Source organism: Rhipicephalus microplus, chromosome X (genome assembly GCF_043290135.1).
Source record: "Rhipicephalus microplus isolate Deutch F79 chromosome X, USDA_Rmic, whole genome shotgun sequence".
NCBI lineage: Eukaryota > Metazoa > Arthropoda > Arachnida > Ixodida > Ixodidae > Rhipicephalus > Rhipicephalus microplus.
The window spans coordinates 25,090,395-25,106,774 of NC_134710.1; the positions used below are offsets into that span (position 1 = coordinate 25,090,395).

Consider the following 16,380-nt stretch of genomic DNA (forward strand, 5'->3'; position numbering starts at 1 on the left):
CTGCGCCGATATCCGAATGCAGAAAACCTCGTCGAATTTAAGAGTGAAATCACTGGGTAGGCAAACACGACGCCAGGCAAGAAGGGAGAGTTTGGTCAAGCGGTACGAGAAGGCAATACTCAGCTGCGTTTAAACTAGAGGTTACCGAGTTCGCAGAAGTGAATGGGAATATGGCTGCTCTGCGCTGCTTTCGTGTATCAGAAAAAAAAAGTGTGCACTATTGGAGGGTGCAGAAAAGGAAGCTGCAGATGTTGCATTCTTCAAAAAATGTCATTTCGTGGGCGAAGTGCGGTTCATCCGCAGCTGGAGAATACACTAGGGAACTTTGTGTGGGAAGTTCATGCGTGCTTGCTGCCAGTGACTGTGGATACCATTCGCAAGAAAACTATGGAACTCGCTGGAGAAGCTGGGCTCACTAGAGAAGAGTTTTATGCACCAAACTCTTGGATGCGTCAATTCCTGAGACGCAAAGGATTTTCTTTCCGATGGCGCACATCCATCTGTCAGAAGTTTCCAGACGAGTTCGAGGACAAGCTTATAAACTTTCAGGGCTTCGTGATCCGGCTTCGGGAGCAGAACAACTACATGATGGGGCAGATTGACATTGCCGATGAGACCACCGTGTGGCTTGACATGCCTTCACCTACCATGATCATGCAGCGTGACGCCAAGGATATGAAGCTGTTGTCCATTGGCAACGAGCACTCGCGCTTCATCGTCATGCTGGCATGCATGGCAGATGGTAGAAAGCTTCCGCCCTTCATCATTTTTAAACGTAAGACAATGCCGAAGGAAGTGTTCCCGCCCAGTGTTGTCGTTCGCGTAAACAAAAAGGGATACATGGACGAGGCCATGATGCTCGAATGGATACGAGTAGTCTGGAACCGTCAGTCAGGTGCACTGCTGCGTCTTTGCAGCATGCTGGTGTTAGATGCGTTTTGTGGTCACTTAACCGACGCTGTGAAGTGCGCACTGGGCGATGGAAAAACGAACCTCGCCGTGATACCAGGTGGTATGACGTCCACCCTCCAACCGATCGACGTTCTGCTAAACAAGCCGTTCAGGGACCGAGTGCTGCTGGAGTACCAAAAGTGGATATCCGGCGACAACCCAAAGACACCGACGGGCCATCTTCAGAGGCCTCCGCTTGCGACTGTTTGTGGCTGGGTGTTTTCCGCCTGTTGTTCCTTGCCAGATTTCATGGTAAAAAATGCTTTTAAGAAATGTTCCGTCAGAAACTTGCTGTATGGTACAGAAGACAACGCACTGTGGGAGGCGGCCAGCGACAAACTCTCGTCTTCAGAAGACAGTGGTGCTTTGACTGATGAGTAGGAACAGTTGCGATGGTGGTTGAGGGGAACTCAGACGATTTCCCAATTCGCAAATAAATGTCGTTCAAGTATTTTGGATTGTTTTCCATTTTTTTTTTGGTAACATGAATTTGGGGGGTTGACCAATATGCCCACTCGACCTATAGTCCGGTTTATACGGTAGTGATAAAAGTCTTGATGGTACGTAACTTCGGGTGGAGGAAACGAACGCTGACAAGATGGGGATACGAAAAACAAACTAGTTTATGGCAATATTTACACTTATTTACAGCATAGAAAGGCTGGTGTTTCACTAACCATGAGCGTGGTGGTTGAACCGTTACACCAGAAAACAGTAAGGTAATTAGCGAGAAAAAGGAAGTTGCCATGGTTGCAACAAACTGTGGTGATTCAGCGAGTAGTGAACGTTGTGCAGATGCTGATCAGGGCGCAAAAACAACTCTTTCGAATGAGCCAGTTGCGAAAGAGGGAGATATCATACAGCTCCTCATAGAAGGTCAGCTCTGTAGAAAGGTGCATAGAACATTCAGGATAGCCTTACGAATGTTTTAGAGGGGAAGTGGGCAGCAAGCACATCCCCTGCCTCAAGTCAAGGAAACACACTGGAGGACCAGGCCAACAGCCTTGGCAAGCACTTTCAGTGCATTTCCAGCTCCGCACACTACTCAAAATCTTTCTTAAAATATAAAGAAATGACGAAATGCAGAACAATTGAGTTGAAGTCTAACAATACACTCCATTTATATATTGCCGAACTTAGGGCGGCTTTGCGTGCTACAGCACAGCGCTAGGACCAGACATAATTGCATATGACATGCTCAAACACCTTCACAATGACACCGAAATCGCTTTACTTGCCCTGTCTAACACTATCTGGGCTGCCGGGTACCTGCCGTCCACGTGGAGTGAGGCCATTGTTGTTCCCATTTTAAAAAAAGGCAAGGACCCCTCTTCAGTTGCAAGTTACCGTTCAATAGCCCTTACAAGCTGCTTAGGAAAAATGATAAAGAAAAGACTTATGCATTTTCTAGAAACTGACCAACTGCTTGACACTTTTCAGTGTGGTTTTAGAGGGGGCCGGTCTACTACGGACCATCTCGTATGCATTGAAGCCTACATCCGCGATGCGTTTATCCACAAACAGTACTGTCTCTGTGCGTTTGTCAACATGAAAAAAGCATATGACACCACATGGCGCTACGGCATCCTGAGAGATCTGTAAGACATTGGTATCTATGGCAATATGTTGAATATCATAGAGCTACTTATCCAAGCGAACATTCTGTGTTCGTGTTGGGAATGTCTTGTCCAGGCCATTTATTCAAGAAACGGGAGTACCATAGGCTGGTGTCCTGAGTTGTACCCTTTTTATTATAAAAGTTAACTCGTTATGACTCTGCATTTCGCATAACACACTTTATTCCGCATATGTGGATGACATCCAGGTAGGCTTCAGGTCATGTAATCTTGCACTGTGCAAGTGGCATGTCTGAACAAAGTGTCTAAATGGGCTGACGAAAACGGGTTCAGGTTAAGTCCAGAGAAGAGCACCTGTGTACTCTTTTCTAGAAAAAGAGGCCTCCACCCAAATCCCGAAATTGACTTGCGTGGCCAGCTGTTACCCACAGAGGCCGAACATAAATATTTAGGCCTAATTCTGGATTGTAAACTCACATTTACATCGCCCATAAGGTATATAAAAACAAGTGTGTAAAAACAATGAACATTCTGAAAGTACTCTCACGCGCATCATGGGGGAGTGACCGAAATCGTCTGATAAATCTGTATAAAAGCCTCATATGTACGAGCCTGGATTATAGGGCAAAACCGTATTTACTCGATTCTACCACGCCCTCGATTGTAATGCGCACCCGATTTCCACCGCGAAAAAAAAAAAACGTAAAACATCGATTGCAACGTGCACCCGTTTTTCTCGCTGGCCCGCACGATTACACCACTCGAAAAAAAGACTCCTTTCGGGCGTGTCTTCCATTTAAATATGAGGTACGGGCGAAGATTGTGCCCATCTGACGTGTAACAGAGCATTGCCGTCACTGTAGTTTTACCGTGGACCGATGTCAGCACGCAAACTTGCTTCGCCCCCTTCTTCTCGACAGTTGTGGTGCCAGGCATGTCGAAGTAAAGAGGCGTCTGATCGGCATTCCCGATTTGCCCAAGCCGTTGTTGCGCCACAAGTTTAGGACGAACCTCTGAAAACTGTGAAGCTTTTCATCGTACTCCTCCGCAAAACTTTTCGCACATGCATGTTTCCCTTCGGAGGGAAAAGCCTTTCCTCTTCATAAAGTTAGTTAGCCAGCACCTGCTCGCTTTAAACTGGCTCCCCATTAGACCTTTTTCTAAGACTAATTGCATAGCCCGCACTTGAAGCAGTTCTGTCGTCACGGGCCGCTGTGCCGCTCGCTGCTCAAGCACATACTCGCCGAGCAGCTCTTTAATTTGCGGAAACCGACCCTGCTGTGGTCCACTGAAGCCTTTGCGTGAAGCTTTGCTGTCAACAATCTTCTGCTTTTGTTTCCACCGGTCCCGCACGCACGTTTCGGGAACTCTGAACGACCGCGATGCGGCCCGATTTTCGTCCGTTTCTGCACACGCGATGACTTTTCTTTTAAAAGCGGCATCCAAGTGCACTCGAGTTTTTGGAGTCGGCCCTTCCACGCCGTCGATGCTAATGCACTACTAGATGACGAACTCCTCAGCACACGTACGATGTGCCGCACATGGGAAACACATAGGCAGAAATGGCCGGCGCACGTAGGGGGCGGCCATTTTGGATTTGCCGATGGCAATAGATTGACCGTAATTTTTTTGTTCGTACTTGATTCTAACGCGCATATGATTTATGAACTCGCTTAACCGGAAAAAAGGTGTGCGTTAGATTCGAGTAATTACGGTATTATGCCAGTCTGCCACTCCAAGTGCTTTGAAAATGCTTGACCCGGTCTACCATTTGGGCATCTGTATGTCTACGGGTGCTTTTCACACTAGTCCCGTGGAGAGTTTGTATGTCGAATCCAATGAGTGGCCATTGCACCTGCAAAGAACGTAAATGTCTTTTATATATTATTTAAAAACGAATGCAGACAAAGAACAAAGACCCTTCACGCACGACTATCAATGACTTGTCGAGTTGTACGCTTTTTGAGAATCGTTCTTCCTTTCAACAGCCCTACTCACTTCGTGTGAGAAGCCTCGCTGAAGAAACGGGTGTGCCACTTCTTGAACACCGTCTGATGGCTCCCGCTTCTCGTCTGCTGCTGTGGCAGTGGCAGCCCATAGACCATGATACATCCTTTGTAGAAGTTATGAAGCATGCACTTATAGCACCTATACACACTCACTTTCTTGAACTGAAGCACAAATAAAACTGTTTTGAATTCTTTACGGATGCTTCCAAGTCTCATAGTGGAGTGTCCTTCGCTGCCGTTGGTCCATCATTTTCAAATTCTGGCATTCTCCACCCTAATTCAAGCATATTCACAGCAGAAACCTATGCAATAATTTTGGCCGCTAAACACAAAAAGGAATTAAAATTACAACATGCGGTAATATTCACTGACTCTCCGAGCGTCATAAAAGCTTTGAATACCCTCAAAAAACATAAAAATCCTGTATTTTTGATGCTTTACTCTCTTTTATGCACCATCTATTCACTCAAAAAACAAGTTGTATTGTGCTAGGTGCCAGGGCACCGCAATATCGGGGAAAATGTTTTGGCGGACCAACTGGTTGCCTCAGCTCACGACAATGCTAACACTAATACATCTATGGCTGTCGCTGTGTTGGAACTGAAACATCTCGTAAGGCAAAAGCTCAGGGCGTATTGTTAGCTATCTTGGGTAAGCAAACACGAAATAAATTATGTTATTAAACCGAGCCTTGGACCTTGGCCGCCAGTATCAAGGTACACCACACTCAAGTAACACTTACAAGGCTACAAATAGGACACACCCACAGCACTCATTCATACCTTTTGTCTGGTGGTTATCCTCCATTGTTGAACAGATGTGGTCACCCACTCAGCACGCTTCATATTTTAATTGAATGCAAGGAATCGGATACTCTTATGCAAAAACAGTTTCCGCTTCCTTACCGACATCAAATGCGACTGCATCCGTCACTGTTCATAGATAGAGAGGCACTTTTTAAGTACAAGTCATTGCTCGCACTTTTAAGAGATATAAATCATTTTCACATCATCTTTCCAGGCAATTGGTAGCATGATCTCAGAGTGGAGGTTGCTGCTGCAGTAACTACATCAAAAAAGCACCTGCTGCCTGGCAGCCCTTGGACATGAGGGTGTTGATAAGGCAGTTGTGCTGTTATCCTTCTATGCTTTTATTACTACGATCACTTGTCATTCATTCTCACTTTAAGCATCACGTCATTCTCATGAGTTTAGTATCTGTGTTTTGCCCGCGCCGAATTTTAGGCCACTATACAGTCATGTAACATTATCATAGCCCACATCCCTACATACCTTTGTAATACACCAACAATCGTTACACTTTCATAATTTTATATGGCGCTTTTTGGCCAAATATGGCCCTTGCGCCAATAAAACAAACATAATAGTAAGCATAATCATCGCCATGTTAACTAGCGTCTCGTAACCATATGGTCGTTTTGGGACATGGGCCCCACAGTACGGGATACGTCATATACTTTGATGCATCGAATATAGCTATTTCGAATTATTGCCTATATCGAATTCTTTCTATATACCTTGAAAAATCACTTGCATTTTTCATCTTTTGTTTCAAACGGTGTCAGATTCAAATTGAATGTGGAAGTCTACCACCCTGAAGCACATGAGCTCAGGCATGGGGATTTTTCATAACCATGCCTGCTCAGGTGACAGAATTTTTGAAACGCTCTCATAGATAGCTAAGGCACTGTGGGCATTCCCTGCTGCTGCACACTAGGTTGCCCGCCTTCATCGATTGCGCCAAAGGCCCTATCTGAGCGCTATAAGTGTATATACATCCAAGCGACTTGGCTAGTTCGACCGCACATTGCATTTGACGCACTTACTTCTAGGTGTTTCTGCTTGTAAGAAACATGCGAGCACATGAGGACTTAGCCCATTCTGCCGTGTAAGATAGTGTGATTACAAGAATCTATGAACAGTTGAAGCTTATTTCTTATTGATTCTCTTTCTGTCTTGTGACACTTCCTTCCTTGAACAGCACGACGAATTTTTGCCTGCTGATTGTTTCTTGTATTGAAAGTTATAGACGTTTGTATTGCACACCTTTCCAAGCTTTTTTTTGTGCGTGTGTGTGTGTGTGGCACCAATCCTAACGTTTCACATTTCTGCAGTCAGCGAAGGCAGTTATCACAGATATACAACCACCTGCTTCGCTCAGATTTTTTAATGCGTGAACGTTGTTAAACTGTGGTTAAGTGCGCAGTTGCCAATAAGAATTGAGCTAAGTTTGCGCCCTCTTTATCATGAATGACTGGTGCTCAAGTGGGACTCATTTTTAATGTGGTGTTAGATATCAAATTCTGGCCATATTAAACTGTTTTGCTATTCCCACACATTTCAATATATGGGGGTTCAACTATAGTAGGGTCTCTAATTTTTTGCTTCAGTTCAATAATACTCTTTTCTGTATGTTGGACAAGTTTTAATAAAATTGGGGTCAACCAAATTTCTTCCCCGAAGTTTGCCGTCACCTAAACAATAAAAGCAAATGCCAGTATTGTATAACTAATGAACTCTGCCTTCCTTTTCTAAAAAGTGGTTATGATATGTGACGTGTATAGACACGTACTATTACATGCCTCCTTTTTTGATAACGTTTGATTAAAAACTGGCATTTATAATTGGCACACAATGGCTATGAGTTAACGTCAAATTTTTTTGCAGTTATGTTTGCATGAATACAATAATGGCAGTATTACCCTCAAAAGTAAAAGTTCTGGCGGCAGTTTCAATTTCGGGTGGTAGCTTTCATGTTAAAAAGATGTTTGCTAAACAATATTAAGTTCAAAGTAAGGCGGTTTATTAGTCTAGTTGACAGTATCCCATTAATTTAGTTCCAAGGATGTGACATGGCAGCTACAGGTGGGGACAATGGACCAATGGGTCTAGGCTCAACATACCGTAAAAACCGGACTATAGGTCGGACCGCAATATAGGACGACCCCCCAAAACTTCGAATCGTAAAAAAAGAAATTTAAAAAAATCGCAAAGTATCGCGGCACACCCTTACCTTGATAAAAACGCAACGCAACTAGCTGCACTGTGGTAACATTCATTTTTATTTAGACACTGTTCAATGCTAGGAGGTCACGAAGTTACTCGGACTCATCCGAACTCGAGTCGGATGATGTTTGTTTTTCACTAGCGATGTCCCAGAGTGCATCGTCCTCTGTGCCGTCTAACGCGTTGCTGATGCAGCATTTGCGGAAGGATTTGCGAACCATCTCTTCCGGGAGGGATTTCCAGGCTGACGACACCCAGCCACAAACGGTTGCGAGCGGTGGACGCCGTAGGCGGCCAGCGGGGGTCTTGGGATTGTCTCCCAGCATCCACTCACTGTAGAGCTCGCGCACGCGACCTTTAAACGGCTTGTTCAGCACAACGTCCAGTGGCTGGAGTATAGATGTCAGTCCCCCGGGGATGACAACAAGATCCGTCTTGCCATCGGACAGCGATCGCTTCACATCGGCCGTGAGGTGACCGCGATAAGAGTCGAGCACCAGCATGCTCGGTCGTTGAAAAAGGGCACCGGGTCGCCGGTTCCACACGAGCCGGATCCATTCAAGCATGAGGGATTCGTTCATGAACCCCTTCTCGCTTGCCCTCACGATCACATCCCGAGGGAAGTCCTCCTTCGGTAGCGTTTTCCTTTTAAAAATAATATAAGGAGGCAGCTTCTTTCCGTCTGCTGTACACGCGAGCATCACGGTAAACCGCGAATGCTCGTTGCCCGTTGTCAATAGCTTCACTTGCTTCGCTGCTTTCTCGGTCACAGTCGTGTTCGATGGCATATCGAACCAGACCGGAGTTTCGTCAGCGTTGCCCATGTGGCCCATCATGTAGCAACGCTGTCGACGAAGCTCGATGACGAAGCGCTGATACTCCACAAGCTTGTGCTCGAACTCTGCGGGTAGTTTTTGGCACACTGAAGTACGCCGCCGCAGAACAAGGCCCTTCCGCTTCATGAATCGGCGCACCCACGATGGCGAGCCCTTGAATTGCGCCCTCGTGAGCCCCGAGTCGCGCGCAATCTCGAGCGCTTTCACGCGGATGCACTCCGTTGTCACGGGTAGCGACCTTGCGCGCAGCTCCCGTACGAACTCGACGAGTGCCGTTTCCAGTTCGGGGTGAACTGCAGTCCGTCCACGAAACGACGTTTTCTTCTGGTTGCTGCAACTTATGATGCGCTGTTTCTGGCTCCTCCAGTATCGGATGCTCTTCTCCGTCGGGCCGAATTCTCGTTGTGCCGCCAGGTTGCCGTGGGCTTCCGCATATTCGATGACTTTTTTCTTGAAGCACATCGTGAACTGACGTCGGCTGCCACTCATATTGAAGGAGATAGCCTCAGATGGGGATAATGAAACAGCGCAAAACCACCGCAGCCACCCTTGCTTCGCAATCGGGACAAACAAAACGCAAAATGGGCGTCGCGGCCGCCCAACGATGCTGTTGCTGATGCTCACGATGGCAATGGAGCCTACCGACTTTTGTCAACCCATTGTTGCAAGACTTCCATAAGTTTTCTGCCAATGACCGGTATATAAGACGGGGGTCGACTTTTCATCGCGTCTCTTTGAAAAAAAATTCGACCTATATTCCGGTTTTTACGGTATACAATCATGTATTTTTGCATAGAATTGTAAGATAGGTACAGTTATCACAATACACAAATAATGGCACAAATTTTGGCAGTTCTCTGTGCCAATATGAGGGAAAAATTTGAAAATTGTTCTCCTTGGGAATCGTCACCATTTCAGTTGATATGTGTGAAACAGTTAGACTTAATATTGTGCAATCTTTCTGGTGACAGCCTAGCTATTTTTTAACTTGTTACCAAATTTAGGTCTACACAAAATCCGCTAAATTTATTAAAAGTAAACTGAAGCAGTAAGTTTTTAGTGACCAAATTGAACAGTGACAATTGACCTATGAATGCATATTGCCATGATTAAGAGAGGTAAGAAATCTTTAATAATAATGAAGTAATTTATTTGTCTGCAAGTGCTGATGTAGTTTTGCTTCACACGCAGGAATCGCCAATGCCTTAGATCTCACGGATCGTGTGCTGCCCCACTTGCAAGCATATGGTTGCAGACCAACACTGCTTCATTTTGCACCATATTCAAAAGATGAAATAGTAGCGATACTCATGGACCGTCTTAATGAGGTATGAAATTTTTGTTGATCTCATTCTGATGTGTTTGAAATCTTTAAAATAGGATAACTGCAAAAGAGAGTTCTTTCTGAAGTTCTTTCATTTTCGTCCGGATATGCAACTCGACAATGGCATGAGCGCACAATAACACCCTATGCAACCCGTAACAACTGCTTTAAATATTCATTCTTTCCACAAACTATAAATGACTGGAACAAACTAACCGACACCAAAGTTTTACAGCCATCCTTAACATTTTCTTCTAGCCTCAATAGTAGTGTTTAAAATAGCATGCCATTTAAGCTCTGTCCCCATAAACGTTCGTATTTTTGTATATTCCGAGTTACAGTCAAACCTCAATATATCGAACACGGATATATCGAATTATTGCCTATATCGAACGGTTCCTATATCATGCGGAAAATCGCATGCATTATTGATTTTTTATTTCGAACAAAGTTTGACATATAATTGATATATCGAACTCAGCCACCCCAAACCGCCCGCGCTCCATTGACAGGCGGCGAGCTTTCCCGCAACTCTCGAAAGTAGCGGTAGAGCGGCGGGCGTTTACGAATGCTGCACCAACGCCTCCTCTAAACAATGCCTGGGAAATGGCTCGCGCTTCCAGCGGAGTTGGCCTGCCTTCAGTTTTGAGCAAGCGCCGCGCAGTGGCGCTCGCGACCGAGACTATTATCACGGCGACGGGCGGTACCAGCTAAGCGTTTTTCATCTGCGGCCCATAGGGGCGCGTCAGTCGAGAGTTGTTCGAGACCTGCAACTGTACACCGCTATTTCGGAGGCTATGCAATGTGTTGCGTTGTTGCACCGTCCGCCACAGGTGACGCTGGCGACCGAGAACATTCTAAAATAAAGGAGAGAAAGGGCGTGGCAGCCGTTTTTCTTCTCATGCGGCAGGCATCTTCTAGAGGAGGCGTTGGCTGCACACATCGATGGCGCCGAGAGCGCCACTTTAACGTAACGGCGTAGGCGCGCCGCAGCCTTGCGGTAGAGGTTCTTGCGGTAGAGGTAGAGGAAAGTGAAGAGAAAAGCGCGGAGCTGTTATTTTCTTTCAATACGAAGGCACCGACACGGCTTCGCGCGGAAGAAAGGGGAGTTGTAGGTAAAGATTGAGGAGGAAAGTATAGGAGGGAAAGGACGCAGACGACTGTCTCGGACACGGCCCGCGCTGCCGCCGGGAAAGGGAAAGCAGTCAGGCGAGAAACTGGTAGGCGTTCTGTGGGCGAGCTGGCATGGGCGCGCCATGTGCACGCTTTACACCCGGACCCACGCTGCAGCCTTGCAGCTTGCAGTCGTTGCAGTCTCTATGGTGTCAACGGCACACTGCGCACTTGTTGCAAGCTCCTCCCCCGTAGCATTGACAGGCATCGGTCGTTGTGCTCGCAGTGTTCGTGCGTTCGGAGTTAGGCCTGTCGCGCGCTGTGGTGCGCGACAGGCCTAACTTCGAACGGCGGAGCTCATAGATGCGGAGATTGTCGCCAAAGCTACTGCTGAGCAGCCAAATGAAGATTCTGCCGAGGTGGATCCCACAAGTGCTGATTGTGCCCCGCTCCCGACATCAGCTGAGGTCGTAGCTGCCTTGGCCCTTGTGCGCCGCCACTGTGGCGCGATTGAAGGCACCGGCCTATCACTTATGGATCGCCTGGACTATATTGAGGACGCAGTCGTCAAACGCGCCATGGCCAACAAAAAGCAGGCTACTCTTTTTCAATACTTTAAACCAACACAATAAATACTATGTTTGAATCTTCAAGTGAGTATTTACTGCACCACGCTTGAACGGTTCGTTGGTCGTTTTCAGCAAGCTGTTGACGCATTTTTTTCGTGATTTTTTTATATCGAATTCTGGATATATCGAACTATTTCGCGATCGCCGCGCCGTTCGATATATCGAGGTTCAACTGTACTTCGTTCGCAATTTTGTTTCTGTGTGTTTTTATCTTCCTGTTTTGAAAATTTGTTCGTCTGCATATTGAGAATTTATGTAATTCATGTAACCCACTCTGTGAAAATCCCTAGTAGGGATTGCAGTATTCATTAATAAAAAATAAATAATCTGTTAGTACAATGCATTTGTTTGTACGCCAACTTATGCTGCGGTTTCTCTTTTACGAATTGGCACATTGTTCACACTTTTACTTCAGGCCTACCCATGGCTTTGGCTAAGTAACGATGGACCTAAAGAAAGCGCTGGGGCCTTCGAATTCGATAGAGCGTGTACTCAGGCCTACATGACTAATTTGAGCATGATATTACAGTAGCAGCTAGTAGGGATGTATAAAAATACTCCCCAATGCCCTCATGGCTTGGCAATGCGAACACAGGTATGTGCATAGTCTAAGGAATCAAGCGAAGTTAAAAAGATAACGATAATAATGGAATGATCCCACCTCGGAGCACTGAGAGTGCGGGATGACCACCTCTCAGCTCGAGATTCAGGAACGTCTGATCTCCTGGGCTTCATCTTCCAAACACGTTCAGCAATTGGTCACTAGTTAGCTCTTTGGTCACTAGATTGACATCATGAAAAGGGCTTAAGTGTCCTCGAGATTTTTAAATGTTGCAATAAAGGTCGCAAGCACCAAATGTGCAAAAACACTTTATTTTGGTTTCAATCATTCAAATTTTGCAACGAAATGTTAATATCTAAATGAATGATTCGCCATAGTTTTAAAATCCAGCTCCTTGAACGGTTGGTTCTAAAATGAGTGAAATATAACAATTACCGTCCACCTAAAGTGCATTATTGTATAATAGTGCCGCCACCCAGTCCTCCCCCCTCCTTCCCTTTTGAATTTGAATTGAATTGAATTTTATTGGTCACACTTTTTACAAAAAATTTGCATACACTGCGTGGACCCATAGCCATAGGCTAGTTTGGGTCCAAAAAAGATAGATTTTATAAAGGCACTTTGGAAAAGTGTAACTAAGAAAGTTATACAATATCAATAAAGAAACATTACAGTGCATGAAATAACCACACTAAACCGTTACATGCACGAGAGAACGAAAACGGAATAAACACCTACTTACATATTGAATCAAGACAGTCATCAGACTAATTCTGACAGGACATTAATAAATCAGTACATTCTTCTAAATAGTTTTTTTCTAGTGCCTTAGTGAAATTGGAACACATTTTTATTTCAAAAGAAATAACATTCCAGATTTTAATACCAACAAACTGTAAAAGCCGTTCATCATATATGTTGTTAGTTCGTGGAATATTCCATTTACCAAAGTTTAGTTGCCTAGTTGAACGAGAAGGGGCGGAAAACATCGACACATGAAAAGGGTGGTTGTAATTAATAACTGTGTGTACGCATCTGGCTAGTTTTAATTTCCATAGCTTGTCGAAGGGCAAAATAAGTAATCTGGAAAACAAAGGTTTGCTGGGGTCGTTATACTTGGAATGAGTAATGATTCTTACAGCCCGTTTTTGAAGTCGTCTAACCGGGTCCAGGTAAGTTGTGTACGTGCCGCCCCAAGACTCAATGCAATATGAGATATGACAATGAATGAAAGCATAATGAAGCATTCGTAGAGTAGTGGTATTAAAATATTGACGAACCTGAGTAAGTGCATGACACCCTGAGGCCAATTTGGAACACACATTTTGAAACTGCATCTGCCAATGTAAGTTGTTATCTATAGTGACACCCAGATATTTAATTGTGGTTACTTGCTCGATCACGGAATTGTCAATCTTTATGTGTATGTTATTAGCATTAAGAATCTTAACCGAGGGCGAAATGTGATGCATTTAGGTTTATCGGTATTTTTAGATAGTTTATTATTCGATAACCAATGAGCGACCTTTTCCAGTTCCATATTGGACTTCTATTCAAGATCAGTTAGATTTTTACCTGTTACTATGACACAAGTATCGTCAGCATACATCAGTATGTTAGAAGGCTGTAATATCTGCGGAAGGTCATTAATATACAAGGAGAAGAGCAATGGTCCCAGCACCGAGCCCTGGTGAACACCAGTACTCAAGTGGCTCATAGAAGACATGAAATCATTAATTACTACAGCCTGTTGACGATCTTTCAGGTAATCTGAAAGAAGTTGAAATATGGTCCCACGGAAACCATAATGTGGTAATTTACTTCGCAGTATTCTGTGATCTACGGTGTCAAAGGCTTTTTTGAGGTCCAGAAAGATAACTGTTACTAATTTATTTTCATTCAATGTAGTGTTTATTGCTTGAGTAAAGGTCATAACGGCGCTGACTAACATTTTCACACATGGATGCACATATATACCCTCTAAAGTTTACGGAGGGATCGTAGCTCAGTGATATAGCATCTGATGTTATTCAAAAGTTGCAGGTTCAGTTCCTGCGAGCGGCAATTGCTTTTTGTCTACTTTTGTTTCTTTGTATTTACATTAACATTACTTCTAATAACATGCTCTGTACTTATCTTGGCATTACTGTCTGTTTTCATTAATATTGTGTCTAACAAGGAAAATGAGCCCTTAAATTTGCATTTCTTTTCTGGTATGTCTTGGAGGGGTTCTGTTCTCAAATGTGCTGTTTGCAAGTGCAAATATTTTTCAAATACATGGTTTATGAATATTTAGAAATGTGAACTGCACTGAAATAAAAAAAGTGGTGCCAAGGTTGAATATATTTTCTTTCCTTGGGCATAGCATAGGCATAAAATATGGGTTTGCATTGTGCAGCAGACTACTTCACTCAAGAGCCAGTTAGCTTCTCTGCAAGTTTGTGTGCACTAAAGATCTACTTAGTTCTTTCAATGTCCCAATTTTTATTCTAGTCCTGAAATGATGAATTTTGAGTTTCAGATGTTGTTTTATTTGTGTGGTAAGGACTCTAATGTATTGTAAAGTATTTGATTCAGTCTCAGAAATCACTATGTGATACAAAGTAAATGCTTTTTTTTTTTATTGACGGCAACCCTAATCCTTGACTTGAGTGTCTGGTAGTGGCCTTCAGTGTTCGTGTGCAATCTTTGGATTCACATTGTGTTTCGTCACACTGCCGACGCAGATCTGAGGCCATGTTGAAGGGAGTGCTTGGGAGAGAAGCAAGAGTGTCACTTGGCTGCAGGTGCCACGAAAAATAGAAAGCCTTATTTCATAATAATTGCACCCAGTATTGAATACTGCATTCATGCTAGCAGTGAGTTGCTCCATGTCCTGGTCCTCTTGCTTCTAATGCAAACTCTTCTTGCTCTGTTTTCATTTTTGCTGTTTTCATTTTTCATTTTTTGTATGGCACAACTGTAACGAAAGGGGATTAATTCAAAATTTTAAAGCAGTCACCCTTATTTCTCTATTACTATTTCAGTGTCATGCAGTAATACAACCTCAAGCCATTCAGTTCTGTGCACGGAAAATCGCTGCTTGCACAGGAGATGTTCGGAAGGCACTGGATGTATGCAGGTATTGCCCCATTTTCTTTCTGAATCTGTCTGAGGTGCCTTCATTTCAGTAGGCAGTTTTGACTTGTGACATAAAATATTGTTTCATATGGGTGATGATAGTGCCATTAATAATTCAGGTTGAAATGAAATTAAAGTTGAGAAGCTAGAACTTCTACATGTGTTCGTGTGTTGCTGATGTTTTAAATAGAACACGAGTGCCGAATAATTGTTTTGTATGCATCTTTTTTTGTTCCAGGCGAGCTGTTGAAGTTGTAGAACGTTCCACCAAGACTCAACAAGTTCTAGTTACACGACCTGAACATGGTATGTATAAAGCAGCGCAAAATTCAAACTACTTGATAAAAACATACCCAGTACAGCTTAGCTTGGGATGGTTCATGAAAATCGGTTTAGGTAAATGGAGTGTTTTTATTCCTAATTCATGCTAGTAACTTGTTAAAATGTCCTGTGTGCTTTGTAGGGTAGCAGTAATGCTTTACTTGAGCATGCACGTTTGCCCTTGCAGTGCATCAAGATAGGATTTCATCGGCTCGACCTGTCCAATAGGCCTTACTTTTATATGCATTACAAGCATTTTCCTACAGCATATCTAGCGAGACAATTAACATTTATTTAGAAATTGTTCGGTTAGTGGTGGAGTCTTTCAGTGCAGGGCCTCGCTGGCCTCTCCTTTTTACTCCCTCAGACTAGAAACAAAACTGTGTCTCCCATCTGTCTGGGTTTTTGATATTTGTGTTGCCCATAGTAGTGTCTGTAGCTGTCGTTCATGTTCATCTCCACGTAGTATGGTAGAGGGATGGCTCCCCTCTGAACCACAGGCATGACTCGAAACCTGCGCACAACGGTGGCCAGCATTGCCAGTTACCCTATGTAAGATAATATGCCACACGCAGGTCGTAATAAAAAACATGCTTCGGTTGGTTGAGACACACTTGCAAATCTAAGAACTAGGAGTGAGTGTGTGAATATCAAATTTTTTTGAATACAAATCGAATACGCATACATAGCTTTGAATACAAATCGAATATAGAATAATCAATTCGTGCAATTATTTTCACCAGTAATCTTGTGCTTCACCATATATGTATTTACACTCAAACCTTCATATAACGAAATATCAGTTATAATGAAGTAAATGAACAATAGTCTTGCTATAGACGTAGTGTTAAGAATATACCTATAAAATATTTTCTCATATAAGGAACCTAATTTCGTGCAACATGCAACTTT

The 16,380-nt window shown here is 43.9% G+C and overlaps 1 protein-coding gene across 1 annotated transcript in view; it reads left to right on the forward strand.

Moving 5' to 3' along the window:
- Positions 1–16,380, forward strand: part of Cdc6 (Cell division cycle 6) — a 49,623-nt gene that overhangs the window by 19,992 nt on the left and 13,251 nt on the right. The window contains exons 6-8 of the mRNA XM_037426684.2: positions 9,591–9,727; positions 15,054–15,148; positions 15,386–15,453. Of these exons, the coding sequence (XP_037282581.1) occupies positions 9,591–9,727; positions 15,054–15,148; positions 15,386–15,453 (300 nt within the window). The remainder of the gene's footprint in view (positions 1–9,590; positions 9,728–15,053; positions 15,149–15,385; positions 15,454–16,380) is intronic.